Source organism: Bos indicus, chromosome 4 (genome assembly GCF_029378745.1).
Source record: "Bos indicus isolate NIAB-ARS_2022 breed Sahiwal x Tharparkar chromosome 4, NIAB-ARS_B.indTharparkar_mat_pri_1.0, whole genome shotgun sequence".
Taxonomy (NCBI): domain Eukaryota; kingdom Metazoa; phylum Chordata; class Mammalia; order Artiodactyla; family Bovidae; genus Bos; species Bos indicus.
Genome location: NC_091763.1, coordinates 71,407,414 through 71,434,570, shown reverse-complemented (window position 1 = coordinate 71,434,570; position 27,157 = coordinate 71,407,414). Strand labels below are relative to the sequence as shown.

Here is a 27,157-nt window from a genome sequence, read left to right as displayed (position 1 = left end):
TGTTGCCCCTTCCCTTGTCCCTTCCACACAGGCCATTGCTTCCCCATCACCTGTACAAAGAATGTCTAAACTCTCCCAAGATGATCTCACGCCTTCGTGCGGGCACCTCCAGGTGGGTGGACCAGCTGTTCATAGGTGCCTGGAACACTGTGCACCCTCTAGGTGCCCTCACTGGGGACCTGGGTTCACGCCTCTGCCTTTACATCTCCTGTTATAATTTTAACTACTTTTATCTCAGTCAACTCCTTTGCTTCACAGTCACTTCAAGAATGATATAGAGGAAAGAACAAGAGTTTTGGAGTCAGAAAATCCTGGGATGAATCCAAGCTGCAGCACCCAAATTGAGCTCTGGGACTGAGAACAAGTCACTTCTCCTCCCTGAGCCTTAGATCCTCAGGCCTAAAAGGAGACGGCTGTGTAGAGGAAAGGAGATGACACCCATAAAGTGCCCAGCACACAGTAGCTGCTCAGCAGATACTTCCCCCTCCCTCTCTCCCTGTCTCCCCACTTACAACTTCTGGTCTTAGCCTCTTTTTCTGAGAATATTTTCTCCCATCTCTACTTACTGACTTCTCCCCATATGCTTCCTATTGGCACAATCTTCTACACCTGAATCACGATAAGCGAGAAACCTATATTGGGAAATGTGATTATAAGCATGCCAAACTGTGGATCTTCAAACAGAAATAACAAGACTGCAAAATAGAAACACACTATAGAGGGCTGACTAAAGACAGGGACCACCAGCCCTTCTGTCCCTCTTCCCCCTTATTTGCCAGACTTAGCCAATAAAAATATAAGACCCCAAGTTAAACTTCATTTTCAGATAAACAGAAAATATTTTTCTAGTATGCCCCCAGTAGGTATTGTAGTAGAGAAGGAAAATGCCTCTTTACCAAAGAAGAAAATTAGTAGAGAAAAGATAACTAAGGTCATGACTATCAGAGAAAGAGGTTGCTGTCCTTCCACCTCATATCACCAGAGAGAGCTTAAAGTTCTTTGAGAAAGGGAATTCCTGCCCCCGAGTCCTAATGCAGTGGAGTCCTGGAGTTCTAGAAAGTGCCATGAGGCAACAGTCAAATAACAACCACTGTCCTTCAACTCCATTAAACATCAGAGCTTAGTGGAAAGGTGGATGGGTTTTGAAGACCTCAGTTGCTCAAACATCCTCATTATCTGTACAAAGTCTGCCCACCAAATAATTGATACATGAGTTTTATGGTAATTTTTATTGATTTTTAAACAGTATTTTATTCAATGAGCAAACATATTTCATATAATCCTGAAAAGAGGAGATAAGCTACCTCTCTCTACACGAGTGAGTTTTCTCAATATATTTGGGTTGGCATTTTCTGTTTTAAAAAGGGTGATAAACCACACAAGAAAATGCACATATGTTTCTGTACAAATGGATATATCATCTCCCATCAGGATTACTATAATAACCTCTCAATTAGAAATATCATCTCTGATCAGGACTATTGCAATAACCTCTCAATAGGACTCCTGGCTTCCACCCATTCAGTCTCTCTTCAGCTGCCAGAATGATCCTCCTAAAACATAAGTTAGATCCTGTCACTTCTCTCCTCAAAGTCTTCCAGTGTCTTCCTACCTCACCCAGGAAAAGAAAAGTGAAAGTCGCTTAGTCCTGCCCAACTCTTTGCAACCCTACGGACTGTCACCTGCCAGATCCTCTGTCCATGGAATTCTCTAGGCCAGAACACTGGAGTGGGTAGCTGTTCCTTTCTCCACAGGACTTGTCAACCCAGGGACCGAACCCAGGTCTCCTGCATTGCAGGCAATTCTTTAGCCACAAGGGAAGTTCCGAGTGAGAGTTAAAAGTTTTTTCAGTGGCCTGCAAGGTCCTACAGGCCCTCTCTGACCTCACCTGCTCCTGCCCAGATGCCTCAGCTCCAGCCACACCACTTCTGCCTACAACTTTCTTGCCTAAGACATCTTTACACTCACTCCCATCCCCAACTTCAAGTCTTTTCTGTCATGCCAATTTCCCCAGGATGCCTTCCTTGGCCACTTTTTCAAGTCATAAACCCCATTCCTGGCATCCTCTATCTCCCTTCTCTGCTAAATTTTTCTCCATTCCAGTGAGCCCCATCAATATACTATATATAATCACTTAGTTACATGTTGTCTCTCTCTCCCCCAAGAATATAGGGCAGAAATGCTGGTGTTTTGTTCACTTCAGAATCCCCAAGATGTAGAACAGTATGTAGTAGGCATTCATTCAGCAGTTACTTGAGGAATGTTGAAGAAATACAAGGTAAAAATAATAATGTATTATCATTTTGAAACAGATGTGAGAGTTGGACCATAAAGAAGGTTCAGTGCTGAAAAACTGATACCGTTGAATTGTGGTGCTGGAAAAGACTCTTGAGAGTCCCTTTGACAGCAAGGAGATCAAACCAGTCAATCCTAAAAGAAATCAACCCTGAATATTCATTGGAAGGACTGATGCTAAAGTTGAAGCTCCAATACTTTGGCCCCTGATGCGAAAAGCCAACTCATTGGAAAAGACCCTGATGCTGGGACAGATTGAAGGCAAAAGGAGAAGAGGGTGGCAGAGGATGAGATGGTTGGATAGCATCACCAATTCAATGGACATGAACTTGGGCAAACTCTAGGAGACAGCAACGGACAGGCAGGCCTGTCGTGCTGCAGTCCATGGGGTTGCAAAGAGTCAGACACAAATTAGTGGCTAAATAACAACAAATCATTTTGAAATAGGAGGGAAGAGAGCAGGGCACAACCTTTGAAAAAATGACATGGCCAGAGGACACAACATAAATTGATTAGAACCAAGTGGGTCCAAAATGGTGGACAAGTCGACTTACACTAGACCTTGAACCTCAGTGCAACTCATTCTAACACATCAAGTTGGCAAAATGATACATCCACAGGCACCACGACAGTCCCAAGGCCAACCAAAGACCAAAAAGTGGGCTGTGGCCCAACTCTCAGAAATCTCTGCCACCTCCCCAAAGTAGTTGGAATACTATCCCACTTATTAGCCTATGAAATTACGCAGCTCATAAAGGTTGACCACACCATATTTTGACACAGCTTTTGCCCAAGATGGCCCACACTCTGTGGAGTGTGTTTCTCTCCAAATTCACTTCTTACCTATCACTTTCTCTCCTGAATTCTTTGTGATGAGACATCAAGAACCTGAACTTCATTAAGTCCTAAAAACAGGTGTGTGATCTCAGTTGGAACATTATGGGTTTTGGCCAGGTTCAAGTCCCAATCTGAGTTGGAGGTTTCAGTTTTACTGGAGTAAATTGTATTTACTGGAATTTAAACAATGTGGAATTGTCTTCAAGATTTCAGAGTTAAAAACCAGCTCTTCCCCGAAGTACTTCACCTGCTTTCTTCTTTCCCTAATCAGAAAATCATAAAGAGCCAGAGAGAGGAGTGTGGTTTTCCCACTTCTGATCTTAATATTCCGAAATGTAGAACACAGCATTCTCACTGTCGGTATTTTATAAATCATATGATTCTTTAAAAGTACACATTTGCCTGAAGTAACATCCTTTTAAAGGGTTTCCCAAGTGTCCCCGCTCGGGCTAAGAATAGTGAAAGTCCAGACTAACGGATGAACTGCTCATCACATTTCAGCGATGAGCATTCAGTAATGTTTGCTGATACAAATGACCTTCTTTTTGGCCACACAGCTATGGGATCTTAGTTCCCCTACGCCCCCTACATTGGATGCCTGGAGTCTTAACCACTGGACCACCAGAATGACCCCACAGAATGACCTATAAATGAGAGACATGGGACTTCCCTGGTGGTCCAATGGTTAAGAATCTGCCTGCCAATGCAGGGGGCATGGGTTTGATCTCTGGTCCAGGAAGATTCCATATGTCACAGGGCAACTAAGCCCACAAGTACTAGACGCACCTAGAGCTCGTGTTGCACAACAAGAGAAGCCACCGCAACGGGAACCCAGCACACGGCAACTAGAGAGCAGCCCCGACTCACCGCAATGGAGAAAGCCCACGCACAGCAGCGAAGATCCAGCACAGTCCAAAGTAAATAAATAACTTTTTAAAAATTTAAACGAGAGGCGCGTCAAAGTCAAAATGCCGAGCAGAATTCCCATTACCTCTCCTGGGCATCTCCGATGAGCTGCTGCAAGTCCACCTCCTGCTTCCTCAGGGTTCCAAAGGAGGACTGACTCTCCACGAGGCCTTTGCCGCCAATATTCAGCTTGACCTTCCCCAGGGCTGTCTCCAGGGTCCCACTCACATGGTTTTCAAACTTGCCCTCGTACTTCACAAAGTCCGACTCCACGACCACTGCAGTGAATAAGACATGCAGAGGAATCTGATGACAAAGCGGCCAACTCTGTGCCTCAGGTCACCTAGCTTTCCAATCCTGCGGAAACCTGTGGGAAACACGAGGTCTGCACTCAGAGCGGAGAGCCGGCGGCCACGCTGTACAGACAAAAGAACCTGGACGCTGACTGAGAGTGTAGTGTGTACTGGTGGCCAGGGGCTCTACTGAGTACTTTTTTGTTCTTTCATCTTTCAAGTCCAATATACACACATATAGACATGTGCACCAAAAGTATCTTTAGAGTTCCACGAATAATTTTAAAGTAAACATCTGTTTAACTGCTATCCAGATAAATAAATAGGATGTTTTAAATGTGTGCTTTGAGGATGAAGGGACCAGATGAGGATGACACATAAGCAGAAAAAGCCCAGCAGCCTGGCACTCTGCTCACCCACCCACCCAGGGCGTGGCCTGCCTGACCCAGTATCTGGCAGATCAGCCGCCTGAACCTGTCCCTGGGCATTTTCCCTTCCCCTTCGTGGCCTTGAAGAACACTCCCCTGGCTTTCATTACCATCTCCATTCAAACAGTTCTCCCCATATTTAGCTGTTTATTTCTGACCTCTACCCAGTCATTCAATTCCGTATCAAGCAATTCCTTATCTCTGTGTTCCTGATAAAGTCAGTGAGCATGCCCTTCCTCCCTGCTTCCATCCTGGAGTACGCAAGCTCCAGACTCTCCATTCTTCCTTCCTGGCTTCCCAGACAATAAAGAGTGATGCCACCACCCAGCTGGTGTCCCAGCATAAATGAGCTCCCCTAGGAATTGCCATGTTCCTCATCAGGTCATACCAGACTGCCTTTAGTATCTGCCTTTTTTTAAAAAAAAGATCTGAACACCAAGGTACACATGTCTGAGGATCTTAGCCTTCTCATATCTCTATATGTCTTCTGTTCTCATTTTTAATTGAGCCAAATACTACCATAAAAATAGTATCAGTCACCATCATTCAAGGAAGGCTACACTGAGAGTCTCTTAGGAACCTGACACTGGCCCTTTTCATTCCCCTGACCCAAGGATCTCCTGGGCTCCTGGTGGTACTTCATAATGGATTCAAATCTACTGGGAGTCTGAAAGGCTTCTTTAAACCCAGTCACCACCCCCAACGCCTATACTTCTATCACTCCAGTCAAGAAAACCCATTCCTCAGCCAGGGTTAATGAGAATTAATCACCACTCATTATCTGTGGAATTTACAAAGTAAACGATTATCTCCACCAAAAATAATAAGGAGTTTATGAAAATGCCCCCAAATCAAAGCCTTTTCCTATTTACATCTTGAGAATACAAACATTCTGGGAATTGACTTGGAAAGCAGCATAGAGCAGCTGTTAAGAGCTCGAGATTTGATCACTACTCTAAAATTCCTCGTTGGGAGACCTGGGTATCTCATCCATCTCCCTGAACCTCAGGTTTGTCAATGCAAATTGGAGATAATTAATAATTCCTACCTGATGGATTCTGCTGGAAGCTGGTATCTCTAAACCATGTAATAAAGAGCCTGGCACACAGCAAGTGCTCAATTTATCCACTGGGTTTAGACCAGAGCAACAACATTTCCCAATAAACAGGACTGTCCTGGGTTGTACAAAGTGCTACACAGATAGAAACTCTACCTTCAGTTCCCAGTTCTGGTCCCCATCAGGCTTATTACCACTCCTGGAAACTCTGACCCCAGGACTGGACCCCACAGCAGCCGGGAATAATCAGGACTGTCTGTGTATTCGAAAATGCCATGAGAGACACAGACACGTTCTGAAATAGACGTCATCTGTGCACATGTCTGCACCGAGTCATCCACTGCTGCAGGTGGAAGGGAAAAGTGCGGAAGCCAACAGGCTGTCACTGGGACAACCAAGTCACGGTCCTCTAACCTCCACACCCCGGAACACAACACAGCACTCCAGTGCTGTTGCCAGGGGCAAGGATGACAAAGGTGAGGCATTTCAAACCTGTTCGGTAGACAAAGAAGAGGGCACCTCCCATCACAGCCCTAACACCCACAGGGCACAGACGCAGGGGTGAGCTCCGGCCTCAGCTGATGAACATACGTGGGACTTGCTCATCTCAGGGACTGCCACTGGCCTGACCCATCTAACAGGAGCTCTCTGGACACCACGAAGAGGCCAGGAGCACAGAGTGGTGAATCCCAATTACTCAGCGGTTCATGGGCTGCTCTGTGATTTTTTTTCTCTCTTGCCTTTCCTCATAGCTAGTTGTTATACCATTTAATAAATGTTCCACCCAATAGCCAGGGGGAAAACATGACATAAATCACTATCAATTCATCTGCCCATTGCTTGACAGCTCTGATAATGGGCCTGGCTGAAGAAAGCACTGTCTAGAATGCTGGTCTGGAAGAAAGTTTAGAGATTATTTGTCAACTCAAATTATTTCCTCTGTCACTTTTACCCTTTAAAGAGAAATACAATTATAAAATTAAAGAACTTTAAAGCTAAAAGAAGACTTGAACATCATTTAGCCCAGTAATTAAGAGTTGATAGTACCTTCATACATCACTCTATTTCCTCAAGTTGTGTAGGAATGAGTACCAAAAGTCTTTGAAAAGCTCCCAACTTCTGGTCCAGTAATTGTATATTTAAGAATCTGTGCTACCCCAATGTTCACAGCAGAATTATTTACAATTGCCAAGATATGCAAGCAACATATGTGTCCATCAATAGAAGAATATATAAGGAATATGTGGCATATATATACACACACATACATACACAATGGAATAAAACTCAACCATAAAAAAGAATGAAATTTTGCCATTTGCAACAACATGGATGGAGTTGGAGGGTATTTTGCCAAGTGAAATAAATCAGAGAAAGACAAACACTGTATGTTATCACTTACAGGTGGAATCTAAAACATAAAACAAACAGTGAATATAATAAAAAAGAAACAGATTCACAGATACAAACTAATGGTTACCAGAGGGGAGAGAGAAGCAGGGAGGGGTAAGAGGGTAGAGAATTAAGAGGTACAAACTGCTATGTATAAAATAAATAACCTACAACAATATACTATACAGCACAGGGAATATTTTACAATAACTATAAATGGAATATAATTTATAAAAATTTTGAATCATTATGTTCTACACCTGAAACTAATAGAATATTGTAAATCCACTATATCTCAAGAAAAACAAAATTTTAATAAAAAAAAGAATCTACGCTGAAACAATTGTTTAAAGGAAAAACAACAACAAAAATATTCATTGCAGCCCTATATACAAAGCACTAAATTGGACTGGTTAAGCAAATTAGGGTGCATACATACTGCTTATTGAAAACAGTACTAAGAAATATTTAAACCATACTAAGAAATCTAAACATATAAGGTTAAATAAAATAAATGAGGAACATGTTAAAATTACATGTAGTGTGTTTCCAATGTTATTTTTCAAAAATTAGAAGCAGAGATAAAAAAGATACAATATAATAGAAATTAACATTTGATGGAGGAATTTTTATTGACTTGTTTTCTTGCCTTTCTATATTTTATAAATACTTCTTTGTAATAATGAGGAGTATTTTTGATGTTTGACATTTCAAGCTCACTATCTCCTTTCCTTTCTGTTACACATCTGGGCAATTGGGTAAGAAACTTCAGGTGCTCTATCCATTGGCACCAGCAGCAAACTGAACCCTTGCAAACCCCACCCATACAAAACCCTCACCATACCTCCTATTCACTAGAACAACTAAGCCCATCTTTTTCCCTCTTCTCTCTAGTTATTTTTGGACCAGCCTTGGCAATCTACTATGTTCTCCCCAGAAAAGCTTCATTTTGTGAGTAATAAAATCTTTCACACTCTCCTGATGGATACGGGGCATCATCAACCTCAATATTAAACCAAATTGGGAGCAGTAGAACTTCAGTCCACTTATACTGAGGAGCCACAACATCTACAAGTGGGCATGTTGTACTTTTATACCAAAAATTGCAATATTGGAACTCCTCTGGTAGAAAGAACAGTGGGTAGGAATCTGCCTGCCAATACAGAAGACACGTGTTTTATTCCTGGTCTGAGGAGATTCCACACACCTCAGAGCAATTAAGCCTGACCGCCACAACTACTGAAGCTTGTGCACCCTAGAGCCCATGCTCTGCAGCAAGAGAAGCCACTGCAGTGAGAAGCCCATGCACCGCAAAAAGGACCCCGCACAGCCAAAAATGGAATACAAAAGAAAAAGAAAACAGAACGGATATGTCTTTAAAACAGTAAGCAAAGAATCAGGAGAACTGATTATAAGGTATGGCTTTATAATCACTCCAGACAACATGTGGCTTCCCCAGTGGCTCATTGGTAAAGAATCTGCCTGCACTGCAGGAGACGTGGGTTCAATCCCTGGGTGGGGAAGATCCCCTGGAGAAGGAAATGACAACCCACTGCAGTATTCTTGTCTGGAGAATCCCATGGACAGAGGAGCCCGGTGGGCTACAGTCCATGGAGTCACAAAGAGTCAGACATGACTGGGTGACTAAACAACAACAACAAAACAAGACAACGTGTGTCTAAAAGAAGAATCATCTCCTGATCTGGAACAATTGTAAATATAACCAAAGAAACATACCTGGACTCAGAAACTGGTCTTCTGTGAGTACATCTCCAAGAGTGACAGATAAAAACTGGTACTTGGGTCTCTGCCAGCACCAGTATCTCTTTTTTTTGGTCACCAGACTTAGAAGTTGTAATTTATCTGAGTCATTCAAGTTTGATACTGCGATCAGGTTACCTCCAGCATCAACTTCCTTAAGAAAATTTCGTGTTGCTTTGGCAAACATTTTGAGAACTCCAGATTACCTGAAAAAAAAAAAAAAAATATATATATATATATATATAGGAAGTTATTATTTCATAACGTTTTCCTGAAATCATCTTATTTCTTCCTAGTATCAATCAGTATTCATGAAAGAATATCTTCTCCTTAGAGAAGCCTCTAGCTTGAGTTCAGTTGATGTCTAAAAAATAAAAAATTGAAATACTAAAAGAGGATATGAGTATAAATCAGGATAGGCTAGGTTATGCCTCCAAATCTCAGTGGCTTATAATCAGAAGGGTATATTTAGTGCTCACACTACACATCCAGTACAGAAGACGTTGCTCCTTGCTGTCATTCAGGGATTCAGGCTAAAGGGGCAGACACCGTCTTGAACATCATCAGTCATCAGCCAACAGGAAATAAGGTTCCAGAAAAGTCTCACATCAGGTATTAAATGCTCTAGCCCAAAACTGACACATATCACATTTACTCACAATTTGTAAGAACTAGGCACATGGCCTCAGCCAGTCATAATGGTCATGAAATACCAAGTATTGGGAAGGCAGAGACCTGGGAATATCTGTTGAACAGCATACTGACTACCCAAATGTGCATCTTACTTAAGACTACTTCTTTGAAGGGTTGAATGTGCTTTTTCTTTACATTGTGTGATTTCCCTTATCCATAAATGTAAAGTGACTAGCTATTACTTTTAAACCCAGAAATGAAAAGCCCAGTCACTCTTCAGCTGGAGGGGAAAAAAAGAAACACACATTGGAAGATATAAATGTACTATATTCACTGGAAGATGTCTATACTTTTCAATAAACTATTAGAATTACTGGCTAAACATCTGGGGGGAAAAAAAAAGTCAGATCCCTATCTCATGCCATGCATGCATGCTAAGACACTTCAGTCACATCCGACTCTGCAACCTCCCAGACTGTAGCCCACCAGGCTGCTCTATCCATGGGATTCTCCACGCAAGAATACTGGAATGGGTTGCCATTTCCTCCCCCAGGGGATCTTCCAAACCCAGGGATCAAACCTGAGTCTCTTGCATCTCCTGTGTTGGCAGGAGGGTTCTTTACCAACCAGCACCACCTTGGAAGACCCATCTCATGCCACACACAAGAGCAAATTCTCAGTGGATTAGAGGGTTTTTAAAGAAAAGTGAAACCATAAAAGTAAAAAAGACAAACAAATATTTGTACAATTGTAGAATTAGGCCTTTAGAAAGACAAATAGCAAACTGAGAAAATGCTTATTTTCTAGTTTGTATTAACAAAAAACTAGAATACTTAACATTAAAAAAACCTTTGCAAAGTACATCAAGGATTAAAAAATGGTAGGAGACACATGGACAAAGGTTATAAACAATTCACAACATATAAACTGCACATAGCTGTACATATGCAAAATATATATGTGCACACATACATGACCATTATTATTCAAAAAACGCACAAATTGAAATAACTATCCACAAAGGTTAAAATGTCTAATGCACAAGAAAGGTTAAAATGTCTAGTGCACAAAAACTGTGTTTTATTTATACTTGTCCCCTGGTATCTGGAAGTCACATAGAAAACACAATTATAGAATTTAAGAGCTGAGATAATCTTGGATGTTTAGTTACTAATAGTTCAACCCACCTTCTTTACCATGGATCTTCTCAAGAACATTAAAACGTTTTGTTTTACTATCATTAATTCTTCTCTAAAGTACCTTCTCTTAGATTATTTTATAGCCATCTAACCCTGTTCTTTTATCAGAGAACTCATTTATCAAAATATTTATTGAATCAGTCATTATTCTTAAGCATGCTAAAGCTGAAACTCCAGTACTTCGGCCACCTCATGCGAAGAGTTGACTCATTGGAAAAGACTCTGATGCTGGAAGGGACTGAGGGCAGGAGGAGAAGGGGACGACAGAGGATGAGATGGCTGGATGGCATCACCGACTTGATGGACGTGAGTTTGAGTGAACTCCGGGAGTTGGTGATGGACAGGGAGGCCTGGCATGCTGCACTTCATGGGGTCGCAAAGAGTCGGACACGACTGAGTGACTGAACTGAACTGATGTACTATACCCAAGTACTGTGTTTAAGCACTCAGGATACATACACAAAAGGCAGCCTCTCACCTTAATGAGCTACTAGTTTGGTGACCAGAAGGAGAAATAAACAGTTAAGTTTTATGCTAGATATTGACAGAGATTGCGAAAAGGAATGAACCAAGAAAAAGTCATCTCGATCAAGCTGGAGAGAAACACAGTGTCGCAGAAGCTGTCATGAAGCAGACAGCATCACAGCTGCATTTTGTGGGCTAGGTAGAAACGAGCCTAAGTCAGCAAAGGAGTACTGAGAGGAGGTTCTAGCAGATGAGCAATTATAAAGGCTCAGCACTTGCAGGAAGTGGTGGACAGGTGGAGAAGATTTTCTAAGATTTGGGACCAGCAAGGTCGTAATGATCAAGAGACATGGGTTTGTGTAGCTATGCCTATCACCACTCCTTTGACAGACTTAGAGTTGCTCTGCAAACTCTGGGATTGGTTCCTGCAGTGGACTGCCAGGTTCTAGAGCAGGGAGGGGCAAAAGACAAGGATGAGGAAGACTCAGTGTTGGTCCTGAAGGCCTGTACCTCCCCTGATGAGAGCCAGGGCAGCAGGAGCCACTAGAGGGGTTATATAGGGAGCAGTGTGATGAGAGTAGTCACTTAAACAGATCTTCTGGAAATGAAATAGGAGATCAGCTGGAAGGAACTACATCAGTGCCTTAAGGGCAGAAAAAATGCTGGTTTGGTGGCTTCCCCAGAACTCTGGTTGGATGTGAGGTTTCTGATGAAAGAAAGGAGACTCCCCAGCATGGCCTGCAGACAGCGCAGGCCTGGCTTGGCTGATGAGATGGAGATGCCAGTTATCAAAAGAGGGATCTGGGAAGAAGCAGATTGGTGGGGACAGTAAGGCAGTACTACCACTGAGAGTGCGTCTAGCATAAGATGCAAAGTTAATTTTGTCAAACACAAGGGAAGAATATTGAACAAAATACTGTCTCCTCAATGACCTGACTTTCCTGGTGGCTTAGACGGTAAAGAATCTGCCTGCAATGCAGGAGACCCGTGTTTGATCTCTGGGTTGAACACTAGACTTTTCCAATGGAGAATTCCACGGACAGAGGAGCCTGGCAGGCTATGGTCTATGGGGTTGCCAAGAGTCGGACATGACTGAGCGACTAGCACTCACTTTCAGTCACCTGGGGGATTTCACCCTGCTTTGCCCCAAGAAAAGAGTAGCAGCAGAACCTGTGTCAGTTCACCGGGGGTATCAGGATCTCCATTTCTATGGTTTCCATTCTTTCCTGCGGCAACCAGGAAGGGAGTTCACTACCTTGACTTCAGATTAAACAGGTCTCTGAAGAACATACATCAGGCTTGCTATTAAAAAAAAAGTAACAAAACCCATCTGCTATAGGCAGCAAAGTCTTAGTAATGACACCACTCCTCCCCAGAGGGATTAGAGGATAAAGAAGGGGAACTCCTAAATTAATTTTTAATTTTTTTTCAATCTAGCATCAAACATAGCCTCTTGACAAGGTAGGTTGTTTGAAGAAGAGTTAACAGCAGTGACTACTGCTTTGGAGGTTTTTATTCAGACTTATTTAATCAAAGAACTGAGGATATTTTCCTTGTGAAGCTAAAGTTAGAGGGTTTGGGGGTTTTTTTTAATTACTATATTTGAATACACAATACATTTACATGGCTCAAGAATCTAAACTATGGGAAAAGATACACACTGAGAAATCCCATCCCTACCCAGGTCCCATCTACCTTTTCACCCCTCTCCCCTTCAAGTATATCACCTTCATATTTCTTTATACAAATATAAAAGGAATGTACACACTGTTCTGCATCTTGCTTTCTGTCACGTGGCAATATATCCTAGAGATCTCTCCATGGTGAGTACCCTCTGCATAATACAGTTCATAATACCCCTTCCCGAAGATGTACCATTGCTTATTTAACCTGTCCCATATTGCTGATCACTTGGGTTACGTCTAAATTTTTATTACTATAAAAATGCCATACTAAATACTGAATGTGTGTCCCCTTCCTACATGGGCAAGAGAAGGGGTCCCCAACCTTTAGGCCACGAACCGGTACCTCCTGTCAGATCAGTGGCAGCACTACATTAAAAATAAAGTGGACTATAAATGTAATGCACTTGAATTATCAGGAAACCATGCTCCCACCCCTGGCCCATGGAAAAATTATCTTCCACAAAATAGGTCCCTGGTGCCAAAAAGGTCAGGGACCACTGGGCAAGAGTGTCTGAAGAGAGATTTCAAGAAGTGCTAGACCAATGGGTAAATGCATCGATAATTTACAGGTTGTACCATTTTTCAGTTTCACCAATAAGGTATGAAAGTATCAGTCTCAGCAACAAGAGTAGGTTATCAATCTTTGTATTTTTGCTAGTCATAGGTGAGAAATAGTATCTCAGTACAGTTTTAAGTCATGTTATTTTAATATAACATATAATTTAAGAGGCTTCCCTGGTGGCGCAGATAGTAAAGAATCTGCCTGCAATTCAGGAGACCCAGGTTCAATCCCTGGGTTGAAAAGATCCTCTGGAGAAGGGAATGGTAACCCACTCCAATATTCTTGCCTGGAGAATTCCATGGACAGAGGAATCTGGCCAGCTATAGTCCATGGGGTTGCAGAGTTGGACACAACTGAGCAACTAACACACATTTTAATATAAATGAATTCAAGCGTCTTTTGTTTGCAGCCTTTTTATATATCTTTTTCTTAACTGTTTGTGTCCTTAGCCTATTTTCTATTGCTTTTTCTTTATTCCTAGAAGCTTTCAATAAATCAGAGAGATGAACCAAGATATAAGCTAAAAATTTAACACAATACAGTTTATCATGTGGCATAGGGAGCCAATAAGTTGCTGTCTGATTCTCAAACAACTAAAGTAACTGTCCCACCTGGAAAGATTAAATAATATGCCCAGAGTCCACTAAAAGATCTAGAACTCAAGCTGCCTGACACAGACAATGCCTCAACTAGAAGCCAGACGTCAGATTCAAATTTCCAGAATGCTCCAATCTGAAAGAAGATGAAAATGACCTCCCTAGAGGTCAAGGTCAAAATGCTCATGGCCTAAAACTCCACTGCACTTTACAGCTGTACCAAAGAGCCTGGGCTCCCTCACTTGGGCCTGAAGAATTCCATTAGCAAACATCTCATCAGCCTCTGTGTCTGCCCAACTTGAATCAGATTAGAACTCAGAGAGTCAAAGTCAAGGCAGTAATGACATGAAAGCTCAGCTCAGACTCCTGGACAAGAGACATTAAAGGAAGAGACCAAAAAAGCAAGACAACGACACAAAGTCAGAAGAGCACACGGCCAACTCGGACCAAAGAATCTAAAAAATAGTTGCCAAGATGGTGACGGCATCAGAAGATACTACAATCGCTCATGACCATCCTCAAGACTGATTCAGTGTGATGGAATGATCACATCTTTGAGTTGCAAAAAACCTACCTCATCCCAATTCAGGATTCTTCTCTAGAGCAGCTCCAGTTGATCAATGGGCCTCTGCTTGAATTCTAAGGAAGAAACCTCAACATCCACTAGATAAAGAGGGGGTAACTATATGCTGAGTACCTGCTATGTGCCAGGTACTGGCTAACTCCTTTCTACATATTTCCTCATTGCATCTCCACGACAACCCTCAGGAGGTATTGTCTGCATTTTACAGAAGTGGAAACTAAAGTCAAAGATGTTATTTGCTCAAGAACACAAGAAAAAAAGCAGCAACCCTGACATCCAGGAACTCGCTTGGTACAATCAGCTAGCCCTGGGGTTGCCAGCACTGGCCCGGCATTCTCCTGGCTGGCACGAACAATGTCACAGGACATCAACATCAGGCAAGGCCACTCAGTGGTCATGATAAATCAAGACCAAAACAAGACCTTTTATAGTCTTATCTGACCACAGTCAGAATGTGAACACTGTCCAAACCACAAAAATGACCAAACACTCCCACTACCCCCACCAACCCTGACACATAAGTAACTGTGGTTTTCGGTCAACAGCAGTTTTAGCCTCACTCCTTTCAGACATGATTTACAAGGATACTCCAGAGAATTTCCCACACTTTCTGGCAGCATCCAATCCAGAGTAAAGTCCTATTTCCTTAAACTCTCCTCCAAATCGCCTAGAAGCCCAAATCCTATAACTCCTTTCTGACACCCAGATATGGAGAAGCCCGGGGTTGCCCATGGAGCAAAGCCTCCCTCATTCAGCAAGGAACTGACCCAACCCCTTCAACTCCACCTGCTGTTCCCAGAGGTCTTTGACTAGAAGGCTGCTGCTGCCGCTGCTAAGTTGCTTCAGTCGTGTCCGACTCTATGCGACCCCATCCCTGGGATTCTCCAGGCAAGAACACTGGAGTGGGTTGCCATTTCCTTCTCCAGTTCATGAAAGTGAAGTCGCTCAGTCGTGTCTGACTCTTTGAGACCCCATGGCACCCTACCAGGCTCCTCCATCCATGGGATTTTCCAGGCAAGAGTACTGGAGTGGGGTGCCATTGCCTTCTCCGTGACTAGAAGGCAGTGAACCTCAAATAGAGAATTAGTGCTGAGCCCAGATTCCAACTGAGGTCCACCTGTCTCCCAAGCCTAAGTCCTGGACCACCTGCTCTGCTGACACCCTAGTCAGCTTTATTTATTTATTTTTTTTTTTGAACCACATATGATTCATTTTGTAGAGTAAGAAAATGTGCTCAAAAGGGTAAACTTCAGTTACGGTGGAAGCAAAAACCATGGCTATAAAACATGCTATTTCCTCACTATCTAGGAAAACAAGACACTGCTATTAGTACTATTGTCTCTTAACAACTTCAGCACATTTCAAACTGTTTTTAGTTTTCTAAACAACAAAGTGAAATTGACTCTATTAACTTTAAATAGAGGTGTCATTCTTCCATATCTTCCAATGCTTACAGCCCAGTGCCTTCATTTGTATAGTAAGGCAAATTAAAGGGGAGAAGGCAATGGCACCCCACTCCAGTACTCTTGCCTGGAAAAACCCCATGGACGGAGGAGCCTGGTAGGCTGCAGTCCATGGGGTCGCTAAGAGTCGGACACGACTGAGGGACTTCACTTTCACTTTTCACTTTCATGCACTGGAGGAGGAAATGGCAACCCACTCCAGTGTTCTTGCCTGGAGAATCCCAGGGACAGCGGGGCCTGGTGGGCTGCCGTCTATGGGGTCGCACAGAGTCGGACACGACTGAAGCGACTTAGCAGCAGCAGCAAATTAAAGACAAGGAACTCTATCATTTCTTTCTAAACTAAAAATCTGAAATTAAAAAAAAAAAAAAGGTGGTCACAGGGCACGCATGAGCTTGTAAAAGGAGGGTGAGTCAGCAAAGGTTTGGGGGAAGTGGAACAAATAACTGGAGACTGATTAAGTAAAGAACCCACTGGTTCTCCTTGCGGGTTCAAAAAGAAAAACAAAAGCACTTCTGGAAAACCTAAGGAGCTTCTGAGGGCTTGGGCGGTATTTCTCAGATCTAATTGTCTGGCCTCATCTTTTCCCGGAGGTTTTCGTTTATGAAAAGAGCTCATTGGTGGTGGCTTTGGAAAACGATTAATTTACTCTACACTTCTTCAGCTGTTCTCTGATTCCGCAGCACTTTTCATTCCACTTCAACTAGTTTGTCTATTTGCCTCTTAAAGGCATCCATCAATCCCAACGCATCCCTCCTTCTCACCAGTCCTCTGAACTGAGTAGAATCTCAGTGAGAGGGTTTTTCCAAACCCGCTAGAACCCACGCCGTTCTAAGACGACCCTGGTCTTAGAACCTGGTCAGGTGCAGAGGGGAAGCGGTCCGGGTCCGCACGTGGAGGCCCGGTGAGCGCGGTGATGTCATCCCATCTAGGCTGAGAACTACCGGGCGGGGCCTGGCCTCCTCCTCCTCCTCCTCCGTAACCTCGGGGCCCAGGATCCCCGACGCCAGGGATGGGGACTCGGTCCAGGCAGGAGAGAGAATTCCACGCCGCCCCCGCCTTCCTTCCCCGCGCACACGCGCCCCCGCACGCGGCCATCTACAGCCTAGCCAGGAGAAACCGGAAGACAAAGAAAGAAGGAATGGGGAGGGGGCGCGAAGAAGGCGGGCAGTGGGTACCCGCTGCCCTAGCAAAAGCCAGAGAAGGAAGTGGCAATGGAGTGGAGGAGGAGAGGAGAGGGGATGGGATGGGAAAGGGGTGGGGTGGGGGGACGGGGGCTGGAAACGGGGGAGAGGGGGGACGCCATGGGGCCGGCGGTCCAGTTGCGGGCAACCCACCCATTCGTCCCCCTTAGGACTAAGGGGCACACCGGAGGGTGTCCCAGAGAGAAAGGGCCGCGCGGGCTCGGCTCCCCAAGGTCAAAGCCGGATCCCGAACAGAGCCGAGCCCAGACACCGGACTTACCTCGCAGCTGCCTCGGGCCCCGAGCCGGTCGAGTCGGAGGAGCCCTCGGGCCGGGCCGGGCCGAGTCGAGGCGGGGGATCGCGAGGGAAGAGGGCGGGCGGCGGGACCTTTGCTCGGTCCCCGCCCCTTGGAGCCCGGCGAGGCGGCGGGAGGAGTGAGCTCCAGAACTGGCACTGGAGAGTGTTGAGTTCTGAGGCTGCCCTCAGCAGGGCATGGAGAGACACGGGGCTTCCCCTTGGGCTCCCATATGCTCTGGGCATATCCTGAGTTACCCCACCTCCTTATCAGTATAACTGTCCGTGACTATTCCAATTAAAAGCACAGCCAGTCCACCACCCTACAGGAACACGCCCTAGTTCCTTGCATGCTTTATTTTTAGGATTTCATACTTACTTCAAGCATTGTCTTTCCCTAGAATGCCAGCTCCACAAGTGCAAGGGGTGGGTGTGGGGGGAGATTTTGTCTGTTTTGTTCACTATACCCCACACCTAGCACAGTACCTGATGGATGATAGTAACTGAGTTAATTAATGCATCCTCTTGTTCATTTCTCCAACTAGACTGCGAGGTCTCACTCTGCTTTGCTTGGCACAGGGTAGGTGAACAATGAAGTAATGGTTGTTGGACGAATGAATGAATAGAAATGATCAAGAGAGAAGTACCCTTTTTGTCCTCTGCCTGGCCACACTGATTAGAGAGTTTGGAAGAAAAAAAATCACTGTCTTGCTCCTGTCAAGAAACTTTGTATCCATGCTGTTGTTTCTCTGTCCTCATAAAATTGCACTGGCTTTTTATAGAGATTATTGTCTCCTGACCTTGGCCATTAACCTCAAGAACATCATTGTAAGTTGTATGTTAGTGAAGTTCCCACCAAGAAGCCAGTCCTCTGCCTAGATAGGTAACCACCTGTAATTGAGTACAGGAGCTTTTTGTGCAAATTGCTCAATGTCTTCAAAGTCTTCCCTTTCTTTTTTATCCTGTCCCCTGCCTTTCAAGTAAATGCTTGAGGAAGATAGTATGAGATTAGCAGCTAGTATTTATATAGCACTTTCCAATTACTGTCACCAAGCATGGTTTTAAGTACCTCACATGCATTGACTGATTCATTTACCCCTCACAGCAACTGGTTGGAAGTCCAAGTTACAAATGAATAAATTGAAGCAAAGAATGGGAAGCCCATCCTACTGAAAAATGATCCTTTGGGGCCTGCCCCCATATCCTCTGCTGTAGCAGCTCCTCTCAGCAGTAGGGAAATGATAGTATCTGATGTACATTTCCTGAGTTGTTTTACATATGCTAAAACCACCACCAAGTGGAAGAAATTAACTACTTGATGACCATGACCAGACCTACTAGCTACTAAGGATCCATACTGTTAACCACTGTGATGACACCGTTAGCTCACCATCAACCTATCAGAGTACTATGCACGGGCTGATCACATACCCTGGGACACCCCTCCCTCACCTGGATTTTAAAAATGCTTTGCTGAAGTTTTTTGTTGAACTCAGGGACTTTGGCTGCTTGGTGTGCCCTGAAATAAATACTGCATTTTCCTTCATACAACCCAATGTCAGTAGATTGGTTTCACTGCACACTAGTGAAGGAACCCAAATTTGGTTCAGTAACAACACTATCTGAGCTTTAAAACCACTGGACAGTGCTGACTCTTCTGAAAATAAGAAACACAAGAGTCAGTCCATCAAGCAGTGTTTGAACATGTAAGTATTGGGAGAGGGGGATGAATTGTGTTTAAGAAAGTACCCCCACCCCATTCCCCATGGCTACTTATCCTGTCCCAGATGGTTGGGATTAGCCCAAACTGAGAGTCTCAACTTTTCTGTTGTATTTTTTTTTGAACAGTTGTATTTATTAATATTATTATTAAAGTATTTGAAGATTTCAGACAGACAAATGCAAGATGGGAATTTTAGCCCAACTAGGGAAAAAATGAATAGAAAGAAAACATCCAACCCCAATCCTCTCACCCCATTGTAGATACATCCCATTAAGAAAATGAAGCTATAACAGAATCTTGCAGGAGATAAATTGGGGTAGTCATAGTGATGGAAAGTGCTTTTAATAAGATTCACTCTATAAGCTGTGTTTCAAGTTACAGAACTTCTGAAATACATCCATGGGGTGTTGTGTATTTCCTACTCTTTCTCCCAGATCCTTACTGAATAAGCAACTTGTAAAGGTGGGCAAAAATCGATAAAATGTTTTACTGGGGTATATTTCATAAATATACATGCTAACAAACCACCTCCACCTTAATTACTTCCAAGTTCTTTGAGAGCTACATTTGGAGAGACCTGCACTCTTTTAGATAAATAGCCTCCATGGAGGAGAAAGAACACACACAGGCTTTGAACCAGTTAGATTTGGTCAAATCCAGCCTACCACTTACCAACTGAGTGATCTTAAGCAAATTTTTAATTTCACATTTACAAATTACCTGTAGTGTTATCATGAGATTTTTAAAAATGTATGATAAGCACTTGGCACATAGTAGGCCCTAAAAAAAAGTTCATTTCCTTTCCTTTATTAATTACTTTTCAGTTAATGTCACTTTTAAATTAAGCATAGCATGGAACTCTGCTCAATGTTATGTGGATGGGAGGGGAGTTTGGAGGTCAAGGGATACCTATATATATATGTATGTCTGAGTCCCTTCACTGTTCACCTGAAACTCACAATGTTGTTAATCGACCATTTCTTGTTGTTCAGTTACTCAGTCAGGTCCAACTCTTTGAGACCCTATGAACTGCAGCATACCCAGTTTTGCTGTCCTTCACTATCTCCCAGAATTTGCTCAAACTCATATCTATTGAGTCGGTGATACCATCAAACGATCTCATCCTCTGTTGCCCCCTACTCCTCCTGCCTCAATGTTTCCTAGCATCAGGGTCTTTTCCAACGAGTCTGCTGTTCACATCAGGTACCCAATACAAAATAAAAAGTTAATAAATAAACAAATTGAGCCTAAAATTTTTACCTATGTATAATTTTGTCTTTTACCATATTGACTGCTTTGCAGAGGAACATAGCTTCTAACATAAATTAAAATAAAATTTGGCATACATTGATATATATATTTTTAAACCAATTTAACTTATTTCCCTGAGTCCCCAAAGTGTGTGTTTTGTTTTGTTTTGACTTGAGACTACATTGCCAATGCATATTACCAATTACTATTCTAAGATAGGTTAAATATGGCCCAGAATTAACAGCCCATTTCTTTCAGTGCCCCAAACCATCTCTTGTTCAATTGCAAGGTACAGAAACATACAAGAACTAAAGTTTACTTGGTGGTTAGCAAATGATCAACCAAAATTGCCCAAATTTAAAGTCTCAATGCAGTGCAAAGAAATAGAGGAAAACAATAGAATGGGAAAGACTACTTCGAGAAAAATTAGAGACACCAAGGGAACATTTCATGCAAAGATGGGCACAATAAAAGACAGAAATGGTATGGACCTAACAGAAGCAGAAGATATTAAAAAGAGGTGGCAAGAATACATGGAAGAACTATACAAAAAAGATCTTCATGACCCAGATAATCAAAATGGTGTGAGAACTTACCTAGAATGTGAAGTGAGTGTGATCACTCATCCTGGAATGCAAAGTCAAGTGGGCCTTAGGAAGCATCACTACAAACAAAGCTAGTGGAGGTGATGGAATTCCAGTGGAGCTATTTCAAATCCTAAAAGATGATTCTATGAAAGTGCTGCACTCAATATGCCAGCAAATTTGGAAAACTCTGCAGTGGCCACAGGACTGGAAAAGGTCACTTTTCATTCCAATCCCCAAGAAAGGCAATGCCAAAGAATGCTCAAACTACTGCACAATTGCACTCATCTCACACGCTAGCAAAGTAATTCTCAAAATTCTCCAAGCCAGGCTTCAACAATACATGAACCATGAACTTCCAGATGTTCAAGCTGGATTTAGAAAAGGCAGTGGAACCAGAGATCAAATTGCCAACATGTTGGATCATCAAAAAAGCAAGAGAGTTCCAGAAAAGCATCTATTTCTGCTTTATTGACTATGCCAAAGCCTTTGACTGTGTGGATCACAATCAACTGTGGAAAATTCTTTAAGAGATGGGAATACCAGACCACCTGACCTGCCTCTTGAGAAACCTATATGCAGGTCAGGAAGCAACAATTAGAACTGGACATGGAACAACCGACTGGTTTCAAATAGTAAAAGGAGTATATCAAGGCTGTATATTGTCACCCTGCTTATTAAACTTACATGCAGAGTACATCATGAGAAATGCTGAACTCAATGAAGCACAAGCTGGAATCAAGACTACCGGGAGAAATATCAATAACCTCAGATATGCAGATGACACCACCCTTATGGTAGAAAGTGAAGAAGACCTAAAGAGCCTCTTGATGAAAGTGAAAGAGAGTAAAAAAGTTGGCTTAAAACTCAACATTCAGAAAACGAAGATCATGGCATCTGGTCCCATCACTTCATGGCAAATAGATGGGGAAACAGTGGCTGACTTTATTTTGGGGGGCTCCAAAATCACTGCAGATGGTGACTGCAGCCATGAAATTAAAAGAGGATTACTCCTTGGAAGGAAAGTTATGACCAACCTAGATAGCATATTCAAAAGCAGAGACATTACTTTGCCAACAAAGGTCCATCTAGTCAAGGCTATGGTTTTTCCAGTAGTCATGTATGGATGTGAGAGTTGGACTACAAAGAAAGCTGAGTGCTGAAGAATTGATGCTTTTGAACTGTGGTGTTGGAGAAGACTCTTGAGAGTCCCTTGGACTGCAAGGAGATCCAACCAGTCCATCCTAAAGGAGATCAGTCCTGAGTGTTCATTGGAAGGACTGATGCTGAAGCTGAAACTTCAATACTTTGGTCACCTGATGTGAAGAACTGACTCACTTGAAAAGACGCTGATGTTGGGAATGATTGAAGATGGGAGAAGAAGGGGATAGCAAAGGATGAGATGGTTGGATGGCATCACTGACTCAATGGACATGAGTTTGAGTAAACTCCAGGAGTTGATGATGGACAGGGAGGCCTGGCATGCTGCAATCCATGGGGTGGCAAACAGTCAGACACATCTGAGCAACTGAACTGAACTGAAGCAAATGTTATTGGGCAAATATGGAAATAAAATAATTTGCTGTTGTTAAAGACTCTTGAGAGTCCCTTGGACTGCAAGGAGATCCAACCAGTCCATTATGAAGGAGATCAGCCCTGGGATTTCTTTGGAAGGAATGATGCTCAAGCTGAAACTCCAGTACTTTGGCCACCTCATGCGAACAGTTGACTCATTGGAAAAGACTCTGATGCTGGGAGGGATTGAGGGCAGGAGGAGAAGGGGACGACAGAGGATGAGATGGCTGGATGGCATCACTGACTCGATGGACATGAGTCTGAGTGAACTCCGGGAGTCGGTGATGGGCAGGGAGGCCTGGCGTGCTGCAATTCATGGGGTGGCAAAGAGTCGGACATGACTGAGCTGATCTGATCTATCGCACTATAAATTACCCTAAAACTTAGTGGGCTGAAACAACAATCGTCTTATCACATCTCATGAATTTCAGGTGAGGGCTTATCTTAATGATTTTTCAATACCATGTTGCATTGGCTAGGATCATTCATCAAAATTTAGCTAGAGAATAGCCTCGTCTGGAAGTCCAGGATGGATGATTTCACCCAAATGTCTATTGCCTTGGCAGGGAGGTCTAGAAGGTAGTCTCAACCACACACATTACATGTGGCCTCTTTATCATGGTGATCTCGGGGGAGTCAGACTTCTTATGTGAAGGCTTTGGGGCTCCAAAAACCAAGTTTTCCAAGAAACAAAGCAGGAGCTATAAGTCCTATGAGTTGGTCCCTGAAAACCTAGAATGTAACTTCCACAGCATTCTAGTATTGAAACAAGCCTAGATTCAAAGACAGGGGAATTATACTCTACCTCTTACTGGGAAAAAGAGCAAAGAGTTTCCAGATACCTTTATTCTACTAATTTTTATGAAAGAGAATGCCATTAAATACAGTTTTTTAAAAATCCTATGTTTTCTGTTCATGTAGAAAAACATATCATCAGCAGCATAAAGGAGATTTGCAATGAAGACTGGTAGTCATCCACAAGAGGTCAGGTTTCTAGAAACTTCCAGAAATACCACAATTTATAGCCAAACACATTCTTCTCATTCCATTACCATTATTCTTAAAGATTATTCAGCATCCAAGTTTGCTATACCCAGCATAGAGAAAAGCAAAGTCCATGCATCCAACATCTTGTTAATTTAACAAATATTTATTAAGGATCAGGGCTTCCCTGATAGCTCAGTTGGTAAGGAATTTGCCTGCAATGCAGGAGACCCTGGTTTGATTCCTGGGTTGGGAAGATCCACTGGAGAAGGGATCTTCTACCCACTCCATTATTCCTGGGCTTCCTTTGTGGCTCAGCTGGTAAAGAATCCACCTGCAATGTGGGAGACCTGGTTCGATCCCTGGGTTGGGAAGATCCCCTGGAGAAAGGAAAGGCTACCCACTCCAGTATTCTGGCCTGGAGAATTCCATGGACTGTATAGTCCATTGCGGGTGCCAGCCGGCAAAGTTGATCAGGTCCCGAGAACGTGCACAGCGCAGCTGAGAAAGAAAACTACAGGAAAGGAATACTACAACAAAGATGGGGTCGAGAGGTTCAGACACGTCTCCACAAAGGGAAGCAATCTGACCACGACTTTATTCAGCATCTTATATTTATACAGGAGAGCGTGAGAAAGACAAGACAGTTAACATTTTCTTTGTTGACCTATACATCTTAGAAAGAGTCACAAGAAATCTTGAGAGCATGGAAATGGCACCCTGTTATTATTTCTTACACCAGATAACATTTCCCTGTGTGTGAGAAGTTTGTCCAGAACTCCAGGTGTCTGCAGTAAATAAGTGCCTAATCTCTGGGGTGGCGGGACAGAGAGCTATGTTTGCAAGCAAACACTCAAGGACTGAGGCAGCTCCCAGAGCTGTGTCCTTCAGACAAAGGACCCCATTCTCACAGGCAGCTCCCTGCAGTCCATGGGGTCACAAAGAGTCGGACACTACTGAGCGACTTTCACTTCACTATTAAGGGTCTACTCCCAATGGCTCAGCAGTAAAGAATCCACTTGCCAATGCAGGAGACATGGGTTAGATCCCTGGGTCGGTAACATCCCCGAAGAAGGAAATGGCAACCCACTCCAGTATTCTTGCCTAGAGAATCCCATGGTCAGAGGAGCCTGGCAGGCTACAGTCCCTGGGGTTGATAAGAGTTGGACAGGACTGAAGAGCACATATACATGCATGTACCAAGCACTATATGAGAAACTGAAGATATACTGGAGAGCGAGGGAAATATGGTCCATGACTTCATAGAGCTTGAGAGTCTGTCTGGGAAGGCAGACAGACAATAAGGAGGAAGTTTGGGAAGTTCCATGATCAGATGCCATGGGACGGCTTGGCTGGAGCATGTAGCATGGTGGAGGAGGAAAGCTAGCCCAGTCAAGGAAAAGGCAACTAGTCAGAGTAAGCTACCTGCTCAAACTGATAAAACCCTGAATTATAATGGCTCAAACACCGTAGCAGTTCATTTTTTCTCAGTGAACAATCTAGGGTAGTTCCAGAGTGTGTGAAGTAGGGATGGAGAAGGGTACCCTCTGTTCCTTCAGGAAGCAGCCTGGTTGAGGTTCTGCTATTCGCAGCTCAGGGCTGCCAAGGTGTTGGGCATGGGTAATTTCAGCAGGCTGAGAAGGAAATAACCTAGAGACTCTCTCATGAGAGACTTTCATGGACCTGGCACTTTGCCTGTGTACCCACCTCCACCCATAAATCAACCACATGGCCCCCCTCATTGCAAGGGAGGCAGAAAGATGTAGACCTTGTGCCCAGGATAAAAGGAGGAAATGGGGTTCTGAAAGCAGCAGCAGGCTCAGCTTCAAAATGCTTTTGGAGGACAAATAGGTATAGGACAAGCTCAAAGATTTTATAAAGAATCTAAATGAGGGCAACCCAAACCGCTGAACTGCTTTTAGTTTAAATAATTTACTTTCAGATTATATAATGCATACTAAGAAGAAAATAAACCTTTTAAAATCCTATGCCTGGTTTAAAGGATATTTAAGAAAACATGGAGAAATATGATAGAGTGGGTAAGGGTGGTATTTTATCTTTAACAATTATTACTGATACAACTTCTTAGCTGAATTTTAATTGGAGACGGAGAGAGGGAATTGAATACACATTGGCTATTTGATGAGGTCCTTAAAAATGCTAATTGCAATGGGAAAAAACAATTTGGCAAGGAAAAATTATCTTGGCATCTGATTCCATCTTGATTGTTTGCTAGAAGGGCCAGTACAATAAATTTGTCAGTCTGAATGATGAGAGAACAGCTTCAGAAGTTCAGCCCCTGCCACCCTCTGGGCATCTTTGACACTATGAATGATTTTACTTTCTTTCAAACTGTTGGTAGAAGTAGATTTTATTTTCTACTAGCATACTTTGAAATCTTCAAGCTTCTTTCCCCACCTCCCTGTCCCCCGCAACCTCAGATTACCTGTCATCTCCCTGCAAGGTTGGGTTTCTCTGAGGAATCTAGACAGCCAGTAGGAAATGGATACACAGGGACTTCAGAATTCAGGTAGGCTTGCTTTCTGAGGGTAAATCCATCTTCCTCTGCTAATGTTCTCATATTAAAAATAATAAAAACATCAATGCTGTGATGGTTAATTTTATGTGTCCACTTGACTGGGTTAAGGGATGCCCAGATATCTGTTAAAACATTGTCCTGGGTGTGAGGATTTTCTGGAAATAGATTAGCATTTGAACCTGTAGACTGAGAAAGGAAGATCACCCTCCCTAGTGTGTGTGTGTTGGGGGGGGGGGGGGGGCATCATCCAGTCTCTTGAGGGCCTGAACAGAACATGAAGATAGAGGAAGGGGAATTTACTCTCACTGCCTGAGTTGGGACATCCATCTTCTTCTGCCCTTGGATAGCGATGCTCCTGGTTCTCCAACCTTCAGACTGAACTGTACCACTGACCTCCCCGGTTTTCCAGATCATAGATGGCACATTTTGGGACCTGCAGCCTCCATAAATCATGTGAGCCAATTTCTATAATAAACCTCCTTGTACAAAGATATAATCTATGTATCTGTATATAGCACCAAACAAAACCAATAGGCTATATCTCTGTATATCTATATAGATATACAGAAAAAATGGTCCCAGAAAATTTTATATATCTATACAGATCTATCTCTATATGATAGATATATTGTTATATAACCCTGACTAATACACACACCAAAACCAACCAAATGAGCAAATTTCAGTGTCACTTAGGTGGTTGATTAAGACTGGATGGTTTCATGATTTGGAGTTAGCACATCACTAAGTTTGGGTCCCATCTTTGCCTCTTGCTTGGTCTTACTTTGATACTCCTCCTCTAAGCCTCAGTTTTCTTATCTGGAAAGTGGTGACGATAACACTTAACTCATATGGTGACTGCGATTCA

The 27,157-nt window shown here is 43.1% G+C and overlaps 1 protein-coding gene across 1 annotated transcript in view; it reads right to left on the bottom strand.

Moving 5' to 3' along the window:
• GSDME (gasdermin E) overlaps positions 1–17,853 on the bottom strand; it is a 75,679-nt gene extending 57,826 nt beyond the window's left edge. Inside the window, exons 1-3 of the mRNA XM_019968869.2 lie at positions 17,620–17,853; positions 8,946–9,175; positions 4,124–4,316 (exon numbers count right to left, since the gene is read on the bottom strand). Coding sequence (XP_019824428.2) covers positions 4,124–4,316; positions 8,946–9,156 — 404 coding nt within the window. The 5' untranslated portion in view covers positions 9,157–9,175; positions 17,620–17,853. The remainder of the gene's footprint in view (positions 1–4,123; positions 4,317–8,945; positions 9,176–17,619) is intronic.
• Positions 17,854–27,157: the final 9,304 nt, after the last annotated feature.